This window comes from Atheta coriaria, unplaced genomic scaffold (genome assembly GCF_025399875.1).
Source record: "Atheta coriaria isolate IRGN ID8LTWV9N9 unplaced genomic scaffold, Caltech_Dcor_3.1 hic_scaffold_6_pilon, whole genome shotgun sequence".
Taxonomy (NCBI): Eukaryota; Metazoa; Arthropoda; class Insecta; order Coleoptera; family Staphylinidae; genus Dalotia; species Dalotia coriaria.
The window spans coordinates 703,349-724,201 of NW_027045448.1; the positions used below are offsets into that span (position 1 = coordinate 703,349).

Genomic DNA, 20,853 nt, shown 5'->3' on the forward strand with positions numbered 1-20,853 from the left:
GCAACAACATCTCTGTCGTATTTCATAAAAACTCACTCAGCATGATTACGCTTGACTTTCCCGTCAACCCGACCATGCTTCTGCGTTACAGTTTTGTTCTTTGTCACCCAGAACACCGACCAATCGCACGATATCGAATAACATCATAATAAAACAAAAAGACATATGAAGTCGTAAAAACCGAGCGCTGGAAGGAAAGGTGGAGAAACACTTTTACTTATTCAATATTAATATGATAAATGTTATTTGCTTCGCGCCAAGCACGAGATGGAAACGACGACGCACAGAGAAGTTAAAATGTAGAAACGAGGAATGCCGGAACGGAAGAGTGAAAGAAAAGCGGCGGAGAAAAATTGGATTTGTAAATTGAAGCTCACACTTAGGGCGATTGCGTTTTGAATATTTTATTATTTGAATTTTCGCAATTCAGCTTCTTCTATAGATATGGATCTCGAAAGAGGAGCACGACGCGACGTAGCGCGTATTATGTGTTTTTATATTTCGTTCGTTTTCTGGCGCTGTCTAAGTGTAATGTCATTTTTTGCAGTCATAACATTTTTGAATTCTGGAATGATGAATAAAAATTGAAATCAAAATGTAATGTAAAAGCAGACACTTTGATTAATTTATCCTTAAAACAAGTAATTTTATAGACAGTAACTTTACTACTTCTTACATAATTCTGAAATTAAACAAAAATAATAAATGTGGTGCAATATTTTCAAGAGAAAATTGAACAGAAAATTATAGTAGTTCATCGATAACGACGATACCAATATTCAACGAACTTATGTAATCAATATCGGTAGCAATTAAAAGTGGAAATTGAAGAGGAATTAAATAGAGCATGAATATTAATGAAATAAAACTAGGAAAACGACGTCAACTTGACGATAATCAGCATGCTGTAAGTTGATTCACTGAAATACTGAGTGACACAAGTTATATGCACAATTTTTATAAAATTTGCTGGCGGGCATGTAAGCAAAAAATATTCGTTGTACCTCCTGCATGTAAGGATAATTGCGAGTAAAATTAATTAACGATTTCCAATTAGTTTCTCGGCGTCGTAACGTGCAGGCGTTAATATTCTAAGCGTTCTCCGCCCGCCATCATTTCTTTCTTCATGAATATGTGCCAATAACTTTCATTAAATTTGAGTTTTCCCGTGCTGCTTGCGACCTGATGAATTAATTGCAGCAACTCTTGATGGACTGCAACAATAAATATAGTTTTTGTTGGAAGGGGAAAATAACTATTTGTGTTAATAACATGGTAGGTAACGGTTAAATATCAGGAAAAGTTTTTTTCATTTTTATTATGCACTTTAAATTAATTATTTAACATTAAAATAAGTTGGGTCTAATTATTGTACTAAATAAAGTGTGTAATATTAATGTTTAGTGCAGTGCGGTTTAAAAAAGTAACACTGCAATGAAATAAGCAAAAAAAATTAGTACTAAGAAGCAAATAAGGTAGAATAAGAGATACGTTGCTGTGGTTGGTCATTTTTCACTTTTTGCCACTTTTACCATTGCCGACTTTACTTTTTTTCACAAAATTTGCGCAAATTTAAATGAGGATTTTATGTAAGAGTATTATTTTTAATTAGGACTTTTAATTTACTTCCACGGTAGAATTTTCCGCTGTTCGCAAAGATTCTGTTTCAGCACGAACAAACATTTTTAATAAAACGACATTTTTAATTGCGCCAGTTTTCAATGACAAAATTATTAAAATATAATGAATACATTTTTTGATATTATACGTTGCAAAAATAGTAGTTATATACTAATAGTTGTAAACTAAAAAAAAATTAATGAAAAACTGCTAACGAAGTGCATATAACAAATAATTTTTAAGTTACTTGTGAAAATAGAAGTTTTTTACAATTTTGGATATATTCGTAAAAGCATGTGCCAATTTTTGGACAAAACTGTATTAGAAAAAGTTACCCCATCAAAAAATATATGTAGGAAAATGAATGAAACTATTAAGTTACCCAACATAACAGGGCCCCGATAAAATTGACGCGCCGCCGTCGGTTATCTGTCCCAAGATAATGCCACGTATAGGGTTAAAGCCACCCCTATGTGCAGTCGGTCTCCGCACTTCATCGTCCGCGACGCTGTATCAACACGGCCCCGGAGCCGAAGAAAAGTAACGACGACCCTCGAGCGTCTCGACAACCGCCATCGTAACATTATCCAGTCCCGCCACGACTTCTCGGCACTTCCCGAAACATATCCCAAAGTCGATACATCCCTAAAAACATACAGCCAACTTCGACGGTACTCGCCGCCGCCTCCTTTCTTCATTCGGACGTCCCTTATCCGTCTCGCATAACCTTCGAAACAAACTGGTCACAACTTGTTGATTTAAACTTACGCCTCTGCGTAACTTTCCATTGCCAAGATACAATGTCTACCAAATAGTCGTTCCTAGAATGGCAGAAAACAAGCTCATAAAGTCGGGTATTGAGCAATTTTGAAAATTGCCTCAAATTGCATGCAACTATTATGCAATAATTTGCAAACGTGAGTATTTCATACGCAAAGGGAAACTTTGTGTAAAACGAAACAAGCAAACAGGAAAAGGCAAAGCAAAACACGAAACCGGAACGGGAAACAAAAATAAAGTATATTTAGTTATCGCAATTTAGCAAGTTAGCGAGTTTGCATTTAGTTAACGGCAGAAAGAAAGCCCACGGAAAAATGAGCCCGGAAAAGCGGCGAAGCAAAAAGTTTACTGTAAGAAGCCTCGCGCTATCGATGTAGGTGGTATATACGAGCATGAAAGCACCGAAAACTGAAAGACTCCGAAAAGAAAAAGCAAGAAAAAAAGCGATGAGGACGTGGAGAGAGACACGACGAGCCCGCGCGCGGAAAAGTTATGTACAGTTTATATGCTGGCAAAGTTTGGCGTTAAGATCTGATTGCGGAAAATATAATTCTCGAGTGGGTAATTAACTGTAGTCGTTGTTCTCTTTTTCGGTGCGCACGTTTCGGCGCCGTTCGCCATGGAGTTAATATCGAGTTGAAAGTTGAGCTCAGGAAATGGGAAGTACAAAATTTCCGCTCGTGCCAAAGTAAAAAAAAGACACACATACACACACTACCATCGCCCACGAGATATTGTATTTAACATGTTGTTTTACATAACAACCCTTCAAAAATTGCTTAATTTATAATTCACACACTGCCAAGCAATTTGAAAACATAATAAACAATTCTTTGCAGGCAACGAAAAGAAAAGTGAAGATTTATAAGTGGATTATAAATTGCATTCATATATCAAGAGCGCAAACAGGGAAATTATTCAATTAAACATCAAATATGTTGACATTAGCGTTGATAATCTGGCGTCGCCGAGCCCTAAAACGCGTCGGCGATGCTTTATGGCGAAAGTAAATTACCCCCAGCTCGTTATCGCTGTGTAATCACCTTGAATATTTTTCTCGTTTTTTTTTTATTCAATTCCCTCTTTGTATGCGCTGCCATAGGTCTGTCTTGTTGACTAAATAAAACGTTATAACTGCCGAGAGCGGAGAACTAAGGGGACGTGGCCCCTAGATGTGGCGTTGAAGGGGTGTTGAACCTCAACGAAATAATTTAATTAAAGTCAACATACAAGACACACACATAAACAGATTAAACAGATATTCGCCGCGAATAGCAAATGAGTTAGAGGGACGAAGTTCAAACAATTGTTTCCCTTATATCTGCTTATGTACGAGTACATGTGTGTGTATCTTTAATTTTATCATATCAATAAAGTACATTCTCCAGCCATGAATAATTATTTGTTTTAATTTTTCAAAAGGGCCACACAAGGCGATTAGTTTTTTTGTTATCTGACAAGAGGCGTTGCATTAAAGGCGTTTGAAAAAGGGGTGATAATAAATCCAACATACGCTAACACGACCCTTTAAGGGCTGCAATGGCTACAAGTGTGCGTTATGTAAGTATATACATGTACGTGCCAAAATTTATTACTTCCCTTTGACTATCTCCCATTCCTATCTGCGCATTCAGCCCCTCAGTTGCATGTTCGCGTACTTCGACGTTGGCAGTGACAATATGACAAACTTTGTCAACCCTACACCCCATTGAATATCTTACCGCCTGGGAAGAAGAAACCCATCCGTATTAACAGTCTCTATTTACAGCTATGTGCGAGACATCGCGTCATGAATAAATGCGTGCGATTATAATATTTAATAATGTTGATGATAATTTATGTGCGATTGTCAAAACAATGTGGCTCGATGAACAAATGTAGCAGCCGCGCATTAATTCAAAAATGTTCGCATGCGGGTGCGATAACAGCGCGAATAAACAAAGCACGCGTGGATATTTTGAAGTGGCAGGCAAGTGGCCGATTCGCGAGACACAGATTGAAGTGATGCCTGCGACCGAAGTGTCAGCGATGCGATGTGGCGTCGGTGGTGGCGGCGCGGTTTATCGCACCGCGCGAGTGGCACACGCTGCGATGTTGATATTGTGATATTAGTAATACCATATTACATCGCGACGCCCCGATGCGATGTGCTCATGTGCATGTACCGAAACGGGCTGCGGATGACACGCGCGGTCATGGGGTGGTGGCGGCGGCGACGGCACGCCGACGATGCTAATTGAAGCTTCGCACATTTCACGCCCGTCATATTGCATTATCATGACGTAATCAGGACTTAACGCATTAAGGTACGATTGTTTTAAAGTGAGTATTGTGATGAGTTTTAGCCAGCATTATGGGTAAATAAAAGTTCAAAGTTTTAGCTTGCAGCTTTTGATGCAAACGTGAAATTTTAAATAAAAATTGTGTTTATTACAAGATAGTTGGAAGGCTTTTAAATTGAAACATTAAAAAGCTTAAATATTAAATTAATATCTGCCGAAAGACAATGCTGCATTTTAATATTAAATTATTTTTGTCCGAAAGGCAGGGGTGAATTTAATGTTAAATTATATATTCTTTGTTAAATTATTTTCTGTCGAAGAACAGAGTTGGACTATTTTAGTAAAATATTTTTCATGAACAACAGAGCCGAAATTTTCGTTAAAAAATTTTCGTCGAAGGGCAGAGCCGGATTATTTTGTTAAAATATTTTTCTGTGAATAACAGGGTCGAACTTTTTTGTTAAAATGTTTTCCCTCGAACAACAGGGCCGAACTTTTTTCCTAAAATATTTTCCCTCGAATGACAGAGCCAAACTTTTTGTTAAAATATTCTTTGTCCAAAGACAGGGACAAACTTTATTCTTTAATTATTTTTTGAAGGATTCTTTACATGAATAGCTATAAAACATTTTGATTGTCGGTTGAAAGTCACATATATTAATGTACAATACCGGACAATATAGGTTGATTTCTGCCTAATCACGTTTTCTTCAATATTCTGCAATAAAATGATTAAATTTCATATTTTTATTTTTTAATAGAAAATGATAGGGAAAATGAATAATCCAGTATATTGCAGTTTTCTTATGAACCACTGACGTTAGAGAAAAACGGTTTTCAGTTTCATAATCAAGGGATAATTTGACATTATTTACTACTTCAAAATTTTAATTTTTTTCTACTTACGTAATTATTAAAAATGGTCAATATCTCGTCAATATCTAAACAAGATATCGAAACAAAAACAACATAAATGTATTCCTTGCATCATTTTGTATCTGATTGGAAAGTTTCGTAAGATTTGGAATTGTGGCTCAAATTTTGTAAATTTTGTTTGATTTTCACCAGTTTTTTGGGAAATATTGAGTTATCAAAAAACTGACTTGATATCTTTCATCCGCTTGGAAAACTCAATCGATTAGCGTTTTCCATTTTCTTCTGGCTTAAAAAAATTTTTTTGAGTCCAAAAAAAGTCAAGTGTAACTTCTTGATATTTTTGAGAGATCTTTGGTTAACTTTGGAAAATGGAAAAACTAAATTTGCCATTTTATAGATCCATATGACGGCATGAACAAAATGAAGAAAGTTCTTTTCTATCTTTATTATTTTCCGAGAAAATCGCAGCGGAATTTTGTTTAGGCACATGTTATATTTCAAAATGTTTAAATGTTATCTTATCTAGGATTTCATGCTGAACATGGGGTGTTTTTGTTTTTGTTTATCTCTATTAATTCTTGAGATAATTGATTCTTAAGTCTCGATGGGAGTACAGATATCACGTATTGAGATTTACTGAAAAAGAGCCTCTCTACACAATGAGATAGTTTTCAATACTTTTACACTTTTAAATATCCGGCGCCTCCGCCATTTTTCATAATTAATAACTTTTATTAAATTTTAAAAAATGACTGGTTTATCGTTCAGGAATTCAAAATTCAATTTTTTTAATTTTATGTTTTGACGGAAAAATGATACGAAAAAAGTTCGACTCTGTTGTTCAAGCAAAAAAATTAAGAAAAAGTTCAACCCTGTTATTCGACCAAATAATGAAATTTTTGGCAGAAAAATGGCTATTTTTGAAGTGCTTTCTAGGGCACTTCTGGAAGGGATAGGAGGTTGGGAGAGATTCTCGAACTTTAAGATGGCGGTAAAAAACTTCAAAAAATTCAAATAGTTCTCAAAATACAGGGTATTTTTTACACCCTGTTTTTTGAAATATACCAATTATTAAAAGACATTTTAGTGCACTTCCAGAAAGGCTGCAAGATTGAAAAGATATGCATCGTATAGAGAAACTCTGGGATTTTAATATGGCGGTGACAAGTTCTAAAAAAGTCAATTAGTCCACAAGATACAGACCGTGTTTTTAGTTTCTTTGAAAAATACTAATTTTTGAAAAGCGTTTTAGGGCACTTCCAGAAGGGCTCGAAAATCGGAAGGGTATGCATCGTGTATGGAGACTTTCGAACTTTAAAATAGCGGTGACAAATTTTAAAAAAGTCAATTAGTTTGCGAATTACAGGGTGTTTTGGGCGCCATGTGTTTAATTATTTTGAAAAATGTTAACTTTTAAAGAGAGTTTTGGAGCACTTCTAAAAGGGCTAGAAGATTGACAAGGTATGTATTCGTTTATAGGAACTCTCGACCATTAAATGATAATTTGTTAATGGGATTCTGGGTGTTTTCTACACCATATTTACATACTGTATGAAAAATGCTACTTTCTAAAAAAACTTTTGAGCATGTTCAGAAGTGCTAGGGGGTTGCAAATGAATGCATTGTGTAGGGGAACTCTTTAACTCTAACTCTAACACTTGACTGTTTTTAGTGGTTTTTGGTCAACTTTTCAGAATCAAAAAACTAAATCTGCCATTTTATAGATTTTTGTTACGGCATGAAGAATATACAAAAAATGTTTGTAACTATTATGGTTTTCAAGACAATTGCGTTGGAAAATCAATTTTCACGGAAAAAAATTTAAGTTTCAAAATCTTTTCATTTGTAGAATTGTCATCTGAATGCAATGCAGTTTTTTGTTTAGATTTATCTTCATTAATTTTTGAGATATTTGACATTTAAGTCGCATTGCAAGTACACGTTGTACTATAGGGTAAACAATTAAAACTATATATATATATATATATATATATATAAGTTTATTAACTTTTGAGTAATTAATGAGTATTATACTTATGACCAACCATGCCGGGTTATTAGGCCACAATGGTTTATCTATGAAAACTTTTATTAAGTGCTTTTCCAACTTATTGTTTTCAAAAACAAAGCGAGTCTAGTCATAGCATTGTCAATTTAATTTATAGCGAACAAATAAACATGCGTCAGTGGTGTTTAATTAATTAGTCAGTTTTAGGCCATCCTACCGCCCTAAATTTCCTTAAAACAAAATGACTTGGCTATTTGTTTATATTCCCAGAAAATTTGTTTGTGCTTACACAAAAGGCATAAAAGCAATTAAAACGCATCGCTAAAACAAACGAAAACAAAAAACGACGAGCGCCAGGCTTGGTTATTATCAAGAAATGGCTGGAAAACAAAAAGTCAAAGGCACAGTTTTGGACAAAAGAGGCGCACGCCCTGCGCATTTCAATTATATAGTGCATGTTGATTGTATTGCATTGTAGATTTGGGTATAGATTAATGATGGGAATATAATGAGCGAACATAATACCAATTATGGTAAAACCTACTCCAAACTTAACTGTACACTTTTCTTTTTCTTTAGTTTTTCCCGTCGGAGTAAATTAAAACAAAATAGAACGGGTCCACCCTTCGAGAGGTCAGGTAATTAGGTACGCGTTATGCTCGCCACCGATTCTAATTCCTATGAATATTACCCTCCTCGAAAAGTATTAGGGTCCTGCCGGTCAAAAAGGCAATGCGTAACCAAAGCGCTACCAACGGTACAACGCGGTGTTTGCGTTTAACGAAACGATGCTCGATTTCGTATTATTAGTGCGTCGGTTTTAATTACGGTACACGCACAATGCATTAGTTTAATTAATTTTATTTATTTGTCGCTCGTTAACGAACGCTCATTTACTTTATTTCGCTTTTTGTGCGCGCGCCCACCGAACGAAACGCAATTCAATGCGTTGGTCCTGCGTTTGCAATGCGGTACGGTCCGAATTTTACAAATGTAATGCCCGTGGATAAATACGCTTCGCTGAGGTGGCTAAACACTGAATAATACGCTCCGAATTTAGCCATGAAATTTACACAAATTACACTGTGTGGCGTGCGTAAATTACGTTTGAAATTTATAGTGCGTTTGTTTATCGGCTACAAGCGCGGACTGATAATGAAGAAATCACTTAAATTCAAATCGTATAAAAGCACAAATTACATCAAAACCACAGCAAATTGATTGTTTTAAAGTGCAAAGATTTAGTCTATAATTCTACTCGTCAATTCCAAAACATAAAAATTATCCCTTCGCATTTCTATGATCTAGTACTTACTTATAATGATGCAGAAAGGCAGACATGGAAATAATTTAACTCGATAAATAGTTCATGAGCTAAGAGTGGAAGAAGAGCCTAGGCATAGAGGCAACCTGATGTACGTACTCTATCATTCTTATCCGTTTTCCTTTATTCTGGGTCGAGTCGCACGCGGCACACGGGTGCTAGTATATGAGTACACCTTCCGGTAATGAAAATTAATATTCATGCTTTCATCTCCTTAATCATGGCCTCGCCGGTGTGAGCCTTCTCAATATAATTGCCCGGTAATTAATAATATCATTAATATTTCCCTTTGGAATTACCGCTTCCTGGGCACACTCATTGAATTTCTCTCCTTCAATAGCGCAACTTTGCACTAAATGTACGAAAGTTATTGAAACGCGATGGGCGTAAGAGTTAAAATTGCACAAAACCAGCGCAACTAACTTAACTAAGTACGCTATGCATTTTAGCAGCGTCCGAGAACGTGCTTCCGCAACGGTTATTTCGCTGCGAGTTGGAATTTAAGTCCGGCTACTTTACGAATTAGTGCATTTCCGCCGGAACGTGCCCACGCCGCCGCTGCGCGTCTGTGAGAAGGTCGTGGGAAAAACATGTGTTTGAAGTTCTCGTGCGCGGGAAATTTGGCGCAAAGTTGAAAGTGGCGAAGTGGCGAAAGTCCAGAGCAGCGGTGCAAGGAAAATTGGTTTAATGGAATATAGCAGGAGCAACGGCAGAGGCTTGGAGGAGGCAACAAACCGCGGTGTTAACTTAACACCGTCGCCCGACGCGTATAGCGATCCGAACGGAAATGCGGCGGCGCTTTTCCGCACACTCCACTTTGCATCATGAGTGCACATGTAGAGCTGCAGTGTGAGACCCGCCGATTGTTTTATCAGCTTATAACCTTAACTTTCACTTTACTCATCACACGAGCAACACCTTCGAGAGTTGCAAACTTTAAATTGGTATATTTAAATCAGATTTGCGAGATTATTCAATATGGCGGCGTGCTACAACCAAGAAAATTCATATGAAGAAAAATAGGATGAATACCAAACAAGTTCCGAGACAAAACAAGATCGGAATATATTTCGCAACACAATAAAAAAGTACGTGACAGAACTTCTGGTGTTATGACTACAAATCCAATGCATCTGCATGCTATGCCAAGAAAGTCAGCCGGATAGATTGCATTAAGGAAAGCTACCCCGACACGTCATTGCATGGGGAAGAAGCTCCCTTTTTGTTTGCCGGCTAAGTGAATTTCCCACTACACCGCCTGCGGATGGTATTATCTCAATTCTGCGGCCGGTGTGCACTATCATAACATTTACCCATCGCCCAACATGGACTGCTTTTCATTCCGAACAACAGATTTTCCTTGCCAGACTATGCGTATTCAAAACATAAACCGTTATTGTGCCAGCTCCAAAAATAAACCACACAGACGAATAAATTTTTTGAACAATGAAATTTCACCGCTTGAAAAATCATTTCGTTTTATTGAACACGTGACTCACTTGAAGCTTATGACTAGCTACGAGCTACGACAAAGCATTGACGGGCAAAATTTGAAAATGCTTTTCACGCTGTATTCGGCATGCCTGAAACGACGGCGAGTGCACGCTGCACATTGAAATCGGGCGTCGAAGAGCACGGCATGCCATAAGGGCGGCAGGGCATCAGGTTGAGGAGGAAAGTGTAATGTGGAGGATTATGGCCGCGCTCTTTTGGCCAGGTGTGCGTTTTACTTTCGGTCTCATCGCTGCTGACGCTGCCACGGCTTTTGCTTCTTCGTCGACCTGCCATTCAGTTCCATGGTCGTCATATAACGTTTAGATATATTGCTTTTATGTCTTCGCCGCTTGCAGTTTAATCTTTTTTTCTATAAACTATAAAAAGAATATATAAGTACTTTCATCTTGGTTTAACTTAAACTTTTACAAGATGATTTAAAATTTTTGCAAAAAAAATAGTGTCTTGAATAAGTTGTAAGACAGTAAATTTCTGATTTTTTAATATGTACCATTGAAACACTCTCTATATCAATGCATATAATGTAGTTTACACACTTTTCTATACTGATATCAAACTCAAAGAGATATTTTTGTTACGATTTCATATTATATGTCAGCAGAAAGAGGGGAAAATTAATGGAGCCGCTTTACACTGGCGACGTCGCCGCCACCGCCGCTGTCTGGCGGCGCAAGCACCCGTCACAACATCCACAGGTTTGCGCCAAATCGTTGATGTGATTTCGAAAAGCGTGCATAATGCATTTGGATATTCAACAATCTATACTTACATCCCCGTGAAGATTTGTACGTAGCCACTTCCGGCGCAGACACTCCTATTCATACTTAATACCCCTGTCTCCCCTGTCTGCATTAAGCTAGCATAAAAGAAGAAAATGTCGAATATTGCCAGCGCACAAAAAAGCAACAAAAACCTGTATAATGCGAAAAAGAGTATGCATTCAGAATGCACAAACGATACGAAACGAAGCTGAAAAGTGCATGTAAATGTAATACTTTCAGGTGCTTGCTTTGGAAAAAAGAAAAATGTTTGTTTTTGTTGGGTACAAAAGTTAAGAGTTAAGTCTACTTTTATAAGATGACACTTGCATAATAATAATATTTGATATTTTAAAATTGACCCCTATCATAGTTCTGATAAATATTTCATTTTTTCAATTTTTTTTAACAAAGAAATTCCGTCGTACATGTTTTTTGATATTAAAATAACTTACATACAGAATGCATGAAATATTTTTCAATGCAAACAATTATAAATGAAGCACTGTTTGCATACCATAAAGCTAAAATATTTAGCGTTGGGTGTTTCCACATGATCGATAACAAGCGATCGTAAATTATAATAGTTTGCGCAGATATGTTCGCAGATGCGACACAGGGGGCAGCGCGGTCTCTCCCCAGCCGTATACAACAATGAACTCGGCCGGAATATTGCGAGATATTCGCGTTCGCAATTCGCGTGCGCGTAATTAGTGGAACAATGGCATTGCCAAGTCGCGGCCACAAAATCTCCAGAGGGTTATAGCGATAATTGCCTAATATTCCTAATATTATTACACCAGCGAGAACCAAATCCCTCCGGATGCCAAGACGTACCTGTTCCTTACGGCGACGCCGATAGTCGCTAAGCGCCCGAAACCATACACGCGCCTACCAAACACGGCTTTGTTTATGTCTGAACACAAATGCTTCACAAGACAATAATGTAATTTACGGAAAGTCTACAAACTCTACTACTAGACGGTACAGGAATACACAGGAGGGTCAATATAGATAACTAAACCTTCTTAGATGTAAGGAACTATTATTTCCTCTTTTGAAATTTGCTATTGATCAGAACTTGAGACACAAGTACCTGCTGAAGGTTTGGGTAAACAAAAAATATGAAATTTAATTTGATTTGTTAAAAAAACTCCCCTATGGGTCAAAAAATCATTGAAACCTGAATAAGCCAAGATGACATTGATACCGAGCAACCCTTCCGTTCCACGCATAAAACGATCGTGGGTTTCTCTCGGTGGTAATCCGGGTCAAGTCGAACATTGTTAGGTTTTCGTACGCGCGGCATATAAACGCGACCTCAATGTGCGCTTCTGGCAAAATGCGAGTTCAGCCCAATGTGGGAACCTGGCCTGAACGTGCGAAGTCCAAATGGAAACGAATGTGCTCCTGCCGGCGTCTCCGGCGCACCGCGATCGAGCGCAAGAGAATGGAAATGGAAAACAAAAAAAGGAATTGAAAAACACGCAAGAGAATAGAGGCCGCAACGGAAAAAAGTCGAAAAAATGCAAGAGGAATGGCAAAGGGAAACGAAGAATGAGGGAGAGCAGGCCTTTTCAAATGCACAATCTCGAATGTTTTTTTTTTGCAAGTATTCAACGCCGTGTACGTTCGGTTTGGGCAAAAAACGATTAATTTCTACTTGGCAACGTTCCATTAGATAAGAGCTTTTTAAACTTGAGTACATACACGCACCGATGCAAATAAATTTTATTTGTATTGCTTCTTCGGAAGTGCTTACTGAAAAAAAACGAATGCAAGTGAATGAATGGAATTTTTTACATTTACGGAAATCTAGATAGTAATCATGCATTTTCTTGTTTGCAGAAATTTGATTCATGTGAAGAATTCAGCTCGGCAAGTTTGAATGCGCTCGGGAATCTCAACATCACGAAGATGAAGCAACACAATTGGCGGCCACTCTGCATAGCAATCGTGTTTTGGCTGCCCCTAATCAGCTCGTTTGATATACGTAAGTGCATCATATTTTTTACTAACAATCTCCACTAGAACATGAGGATGTTGATTATATACTCAACGTGTAATTTATCCACGAATAAAATTATGATATGTAATTCAAGTGGGATCCTAACTAGATCCGCTCCTGCAGCAACATAATGATAATCAAAATTCAGCAGTGCCTCCTAGAGCAAGCACTGCATCTAGATGATAAACCAGACAATAAATGCCGTAGTGCGGAAAGTTTATGGCCACGCCATTAGCCACGGCGGGCTTATCAAATTGTTGATAAAGCAAAGTTTATTATCGAATAATTTACAAGACATGCGCGCTACTCTAGCAAGACGTATATCACTTGACTCTAACTGCATCTCGCGGCATAACGTTTTTTTAATTTTTTGTTTTTATAATTAAGTCGTTAGTTATCCGCGTGCGAACATAAGCTTCATTAATCAAGCTGAGCGTTAAGTTGTAAGTCGTAAGTTTATCGCTTCGTTAGGGATCGGGAAACGCCGCATCAATTCGAGACAATTAATTAAAATCGCTGTTTATCGTTGTTTGCAACGGCAAGAAGTGTCGTCAGAGTATTGCGAGCGTGTTGCGTCGGCCCTTGATGACAATATGAAGTATTGAAATATTTAGGTCACTTAAATCACAACACACCGCACACATCCATCAAGATGAATAATTAATGGCGTACTTCCTCGACACGAAACGAACGTAAAATAAATGTCTCAATTAAATGCCGGCAATAATGATTCCATCGGTTTTGTGCGTGGTGGATGTGAATGTTAACGTTTAGCACCAAAATTACGGACAATTGATACTTCAAAATGTTTTTTTATTGTGTTATATTATCAATGGTTGGTTTTCATAAAAGGTTGGACATTATTTTTAGATTTTTTTGATTATTTAGGCATTATATTCTATATATAAACTCTGAATGGCGATTTTACTAATTACTTAGGATTATTTTGATGAAAACGATAATTTGTTTATCAAATGTTATCTTTATATCAACAAGGAATTAATTTATCATCAAACAATTACAAACAATTAAATTAGGATTTTGTACTAAACATATTGCCCCTCAATTCTTCAAATAATACGGATATAGATCCATTTTCAACCCAATTTAATTGCAAATTAAATGCCGATTTTTGAAGAAATATAAATTAGCTATTTTTGTATCAGTACTAAAATTAATTGAAATCCATGTTAAAACAGATTACGTTATCATAATAACCACAAAAGAATTTTTTATTATGATTGAAAACTGATGGTTGTTTTTTCTACCAACCTCAATAATTATATTATTTGTTTTCTTTGTTGCCATATTGTTAATAATAATAATTTCAAATTTATTTTGAGTCTACTTCTTTTTAGTTTATTATAACGTAATTCTGGTAATGTATTGGGTCCTTCTACGTGGGCTAGAAAATTACATAAGAAACGTTGATTAATGTCAAACAAAGTCCCGTCACGTATCCTCTAACGCTTGTATGTTTACCACTGGCGCACGTGCAACGTTGCCGTAGTGAGTTATTGGAAATGGATGGCGCGCACAAAGCTGGGAAACAAGAAAATTCCGAATACTGACAAACTATAAAAACCTCCAAACAAGCTCCTATATGAAATAACGATCAAAGTTATTTAGATTACTCGGAATTCCAACATAATATTTAAATGCTTTCATTTGTAACATTTTAATTGGTCGTTTTATTTCATTCGCAGAACGCAATTCTAATTAAACATGTCGAAAAATAAATTCTGTGAAGTATTATCTTTATGTGTTGTGTGTACTATTTTACATTTGAAAATGTATATATAAGCATAAAATGTATTCCTAGAAAGAATTAAATAAAGATTGCGCAAAATTAACTGGTTTAACTTTTGTTTTATATATGATGTGCAGTGAATATTGAATATCGTTTTGTAGAAAATTTAATTTTATCTCAGACTTTTACTTTAATCATGTTTTCTTGCTCACATATAAAGTTACTGATATATGTTTCGTGTATTTTTTTTATTCCGAGCAATACGAATCCTGCTGTAAAATATTGGCATTTGATCGGGCGTCCAAAACCCTAATTGACATTACGAGTATATACGAGTACATAGATGCCTATGTAAAATTATTTCTAATATTTTGGTTATTCGAATTTGGGACAAACACGAATGTACCACAACGCGCTTTTTCGTCGAATATTAGGCTCATCGCTCTTTCCATCTCTCCAAACCATCCCAAAACTCAGGATAACACTACCCACGCGATCCTCTGTAAAATTAGCCGCACCGGTGTGGCATGTAATTTCACAACGGCTATTGTCTTTTACCGTTGTCGGCACCCGAACGGCGAGAATTTGTTGGTTCAATTTCTAATTAGCGAAAGAAATCATCCTGAGCCAAAACCACACGCACGTATTAATTAGATGTCGAATTTGTCTGCAATTTAAATTAATTGCTTTGTAATATCAATTTAAATTAAAACATTAATTAATATCGTTAATAAGAGTATTTTTAACTATGAATTATGTGTGAATTATGTGTAAGTTTATTGAAAAATTGTTTTGCATTAAAAAATAAATTAACAAAATTGATAAATTAAGCTATTTTAATTGCAATATTGAAATATTGATAAAATTTCCATTGATCGGAAATAAGGTTTCGCTTAAAATGCAAAAATGCACCAAACGGCCGCACACCGGAAACGTGGAAACACACGATAAGGAAATTTAACAGCAAGAAAGTTCCCACCAATCCGGATCGAAGTCCAATTCAACTCCGTGCTGAATTATTAAAGATGAAAAACAAATTTTGCTGACATCCCAGAATATCAGAAATCGATAATATTTAATGAAAATCTCTAATGAAAGCCTTCTACGCGATAATGCAAATATAATCAATTAAATATTATATTTACGAATTATTTGATTTGGTTTTAGTTGGTTGTGTCAGGTGGTTATTATAAAATGCTGGAGCAACACATACACATATAGTTTATTAATTATTTACGCTGTTTGTGTTGCTCTTGTGCGACTGTATATGCTGCGCTGCATAATAAGCCACAAATCGGATTTATCAACACGAAATTAGGTCGCATTACATTCGTGTTGCTGTAGGAATACGTGTTTACCTGCATTTTCCTGATTGCGTTATATGAAAATGTCACTTTTAAATTAAAACGGCGTAATATCTAGCTAACAACATGCATGCAAAACAAATAACCCTATCACTTTTATCTTTTTTTAATTATTCATGTTGTCATTTAATATATCTGACCTTATTCTAAAATATTGTTTTTTCTCACGTTTGAGATTAGTTGAAATAGAGTGTTTGGATAGTGTAGTTATTAATTAATGACTTGTAAACTAATTAAAATATATGTTAATCAATATTATACATTAAATTATATGATGAACAGAATATTTTTACGGGAATTTTGGAGTTTAGAATATTTTACTACCACTAAATAATAATCCAATGTTTCAATTAAAATGCTTTGGATTAAATTGGTATATCCTTTAAGATATCATTTTAATAAACTTAGGTTCCATTAAGTAAACATGTTTGTATTGAATTTTAAAGCCATGTCATTGGTATAGTCTTCATGTGCATAAAAATATTCATCGATATAAGTAATTACGGTATTTACGATAAATGAGAAGGTAAAACAACAGAACCGTGCTGCTCACCAGCCTTACCCGTACAACTTGATGATAGATTGATGAGGAAGCAGAGGTAAACTATTCTAAACGTGGGCAACGTAAATAATCGTATCATGCAATTTAGTCATCAGCAGCTGATGTTGTTTTGTTGTGTTGGCGTTAGCGCTATTATTGAATTTAATAAGAAAGGTGCTCTAAAGGTTGAAATGGAAAGAATAATAAAGCATGTGGATAAATAAATTATTTGTATAAATTACTATTACCAGTTTAATACTAGTTATAAAAATTGTTTTAAGCTCAGTTTAGAGCTTATGTCATAATATATTCAAAGAACTAATATAAATGTGGTTTTACGTATAAATTTACGCAGCTACAATTTAACAAACATCAATTGCACTCTGGATTGTATTGGTGTTGGATGTCTATTGCAGTGACATGCGGTTAGTTGCTAAAAACCAATGTATTGACAAAAACCATTGCGGGTTCAGCTTTCAGTTACAAGTTGTAATACTGTTTAAACTGAACCACAATGATTTTTGATACTAGCACATAATCATAGCTATTTAGCTCATATTGAAAAGTTGTCAAATGGAAATTGGTTTGCACATAAATTTAGAAAATTTTCATTTTGTAAAATATACCACAACGTACATTCACGTTCATTTATATAAAATTATCAATATAATGCTAATTTTTCAAAAGTAAGAAAAAAAAAAATAGAAATTTGTTTCATTGAAGATTTTAACAAGAACATAAGTAATAAGAAACTTAAATAATCTTAAAAAACTGACTAATAATCAGGTTTGATATTTTAATGAAGTTAATGAAACAAACTTATTGTTAAATGGTCAACATCACACCTTTTATTTATTTGTACAAATTTCAAAAATCAAATACAATGCAAAAATTTAATAGCTCTTGCTTCTAAATATAAAAATATTGACGTACTGGTAAACACACACGATTATGTTCTGATTTGTCGCCAGTAGTACATTTATTATCAAAATAATGGCATCAGCGCAGTAGCGTTTCTTTTATGCGGCGATAAAGTAAAAGGTAATGTTCTAGTAGAACGTGTAAGAATTACTCGTAAATGAATTTATGTGATACCAGTTGAGACCAGTTGAGTCTCCGACTATATATCTGATAATAGACTCTAGCACTCGAAACTAGAATATAATAAAAATAACATTTTCTTTATTTTCAACATAACCTACTTAATTTTAAAACAAGATATATGAAATAATATTCTATACATACAATTTTTACAATTTCACCACACTTTCTGTAAATACAGGCCAAATTAAAACAAAAATGTTTCGGCTAATTTTTTGTGGTCATGCCAATGTAAACAAAATTTAATTTTTGCATTACCTACAACAAACGTACGTATAAAACGTAAACAAAGAGAGTATTTAAGTAAACGATTATAAATGTAACAAAAAAGGTCAAAACAACAAAGGGCGAAAATAAATGAAGAACAGAGGAGGCACGAACATAATCACAGATAATGTTTTCGGTCAGCTAATTAATTATAATTCGCACCTTTTTGAACAAACCTCCGCTTTCTTCTTAATTCTTCAGCAACTCTCTAAATATGATTTATGATACTGAGTCAGCATTTATCTCATTTTCGTGTCGACTTCGTTGCGCTGCAATCCTTGCACGCACAAGAAAATAAACGTGCTGTTAAACAGGCGTTAAACTCGACTTGTATATTATCATATAAACTCAAATAGTTTTTATTCACAATGCGCTCTTACCTGTCTAGAAATTCAAAAGATAATGTGACACATAATTTTCAGCGTGCCTGTTGAGCGCATTTCAGCAGATATTTTGCTCTATATTCGTAGAAAACGAATTTGTATGATTGTCATTGCGATCTTTGTTGCAATTTTTTTAAATTTAAATATGACTACAATAAAAACCACAAAAAGAATTTGCAACCTACAATTGAATTTTATAAATAATATTATAATAATATTCTCTTTTTTTTCTTTCATGATATATGTGACTTTTCTTTTCTTGTAAAGCGATGAAAGAAAAACGACATGTATTTCATCCTTTCATCAGCCGTCAACTGTTGACTGTCGAGTGTATATCACAAAAAAGCGGTAACAATGTGAATACGAAGAGTCGTGTTCAGTGATTCCCTTTTTAAATTCACTTACGCGCTACAATAAATTTCCCCGCAATATTGAAATAACATCAAAAAACGCGATGCATTCAAACGACGTATCTGACTACTTGGAGGGTTGTTGTTACGGTTACGCGTTATACTATATGGTTTTTCGACAATGCTTCACCATATACTTATATTTGCATAAGATTAATTTTAGATAAAAGAAAATATATGAATTCATATGATACATTTTTGATACCTGAAATATGATAATTATTGGAAACATTTATAAATTTTAAATAAACCAGTTTAAATTTAATGCAATTAGTTGAATATTTAAACTTTCGCTTGTTTTATGCTAAACGTGATTGCTGGTAATTAATTTTTAAATAAATTGCCTCATAAAAACTTGGAAACTCTTAAAAACTTGAAAAAGAAATAAAGTTTTATGAGCGCGTGAAAAAATAATTTCACAATTTAAACACATTTTGTTTTTAGTGTAAATTTAACATTAGCATGTTGTATTTTCTTTTGTATATGTGTACTTTCAGCTCGCATTAGGCATAGTTAGCTGTCGAGGCAAATGGTTTGCGGTGACGCTTTCGTAGGGGCGCATAAAAGAAAATGGAAAGTATTGCGGAACCATAAAATAAAAATCACGCGTTCGCATATACGTAACATATAAAAGTATACAAATCGTCGGTTTTTTGCCATAAAAAATACCCCGATTCCGGTGTGACTTATGCTTGCACGCCACACATGTACACACAGATGTATTCCGGTTTGGGCGTGTTGGTTTGTGCGCCGTTTCCAATACATGCCCGGCGCCTCCACGCGCTTGCCGAGTGTGTGCGGCGTGTTTCTCGCGATTCGCATAAAACCGTTCGGCACGCTCTCGCAAAAACCATACACTCGCGCTGCAAACCAAACGACGAAACCACCAAAAACCGATATATCGCTCTCGCCTCCGCGCAATATCGGAGGCTCGGCGTATTACACAACATGCAATACTACAAGTTGGCTCAAAAAGAGAGGCACATGTTACGTTCGTCGTGATTTATGCGCGCTTCGTTCGCCAAGGCTTTCCTATATTTCGCATAGGCGGGAGTGCGAGTGTGTGTGTGTGTGCCGGGTACGTATCTATCGTTCTTGCAGCGCCCGCATATCGCCAGTTGAGATATCGTTACTGGTCTGGTATCAGTGCGAGTGCGGATATCACTTTTTGTGATTTCGGCAACGTTTACGTAATTTTTCTATGTTTCACTCATAGGTTTTGCGCGCGGAGATTTTTGACGTGGCAACATCTTGAAAAATGAAACACGCCGAAACGTGCCAAAGATCTTGCAAGAACAGATTGCAACCTTGACATGCCAAGATAAAGATATTTGTGGCTGTAGAAAACTAGTGGAATTGATTAGAGTGTTACAAACGAAATAAGCAAAAAGTGATAAAAATTGATTATACAATTTGCGAGTTTATGCTACTTTTATTTGCTGTTCCTACATTTGTGAGATAGGAAGAAAATTTAGTGGCCAGAATAGAAAATTCACAAATGATTTCCCACATGAATTCCCACGCATAGCCGTTGGTTGATTCTTTGGGAAAAAGCATTTTATGGACACACTAACCAATCTCAAACAACAAAACAAATTGTGATTGTTATGTAAAAAATGTTAAAGTTAAAATACAATATACATGCACAATGAAGTAGAAAAAAATTCATACACATCTGATTTTTTTAATAATCTAGATTAATTGTTGTGCAACTCAATGATAAATTAATCCCATCATGAGGGTCAAGTGTTCGTTTAAGGTAAATCGCCAAAAATCCACCTAAGCCCACACATCTGCATAGCTCTCACCCTCTTTGCATCGAGTATTGTCTGGCAAGTGGCGAATGCTCGCATGCGTGACACAAAG

General features: G+C 35.6%; 1 protein-coding gene across 2 annotated transcripts in view; it reads left to right on the top strand.

Moving 5' to 3' along the window:
• Positions 1–20,853, top strand: part of LOC135794277 (discoidin domain-containing receptor 2-like) — a 78,650-nt gene that overhangs the window by 5,338 nt on the left and 52,459 nt on the right. For both annotated transcript variants that reach the window (XM_065305492.1, XM_065305493.1), the window contains exon 2: positions 13,012–13,156. In XM_065305492.1, coding sequence (XP_065161564.1) covers positions 13,081–13,156 — 76 coding nt within the window. In that variant the 5' untranslated portion in view covers positions 13,012–13,080. The remainder of the gene's footprint in view (positions 1–13,011; positions 13,157–20,853) is intronic.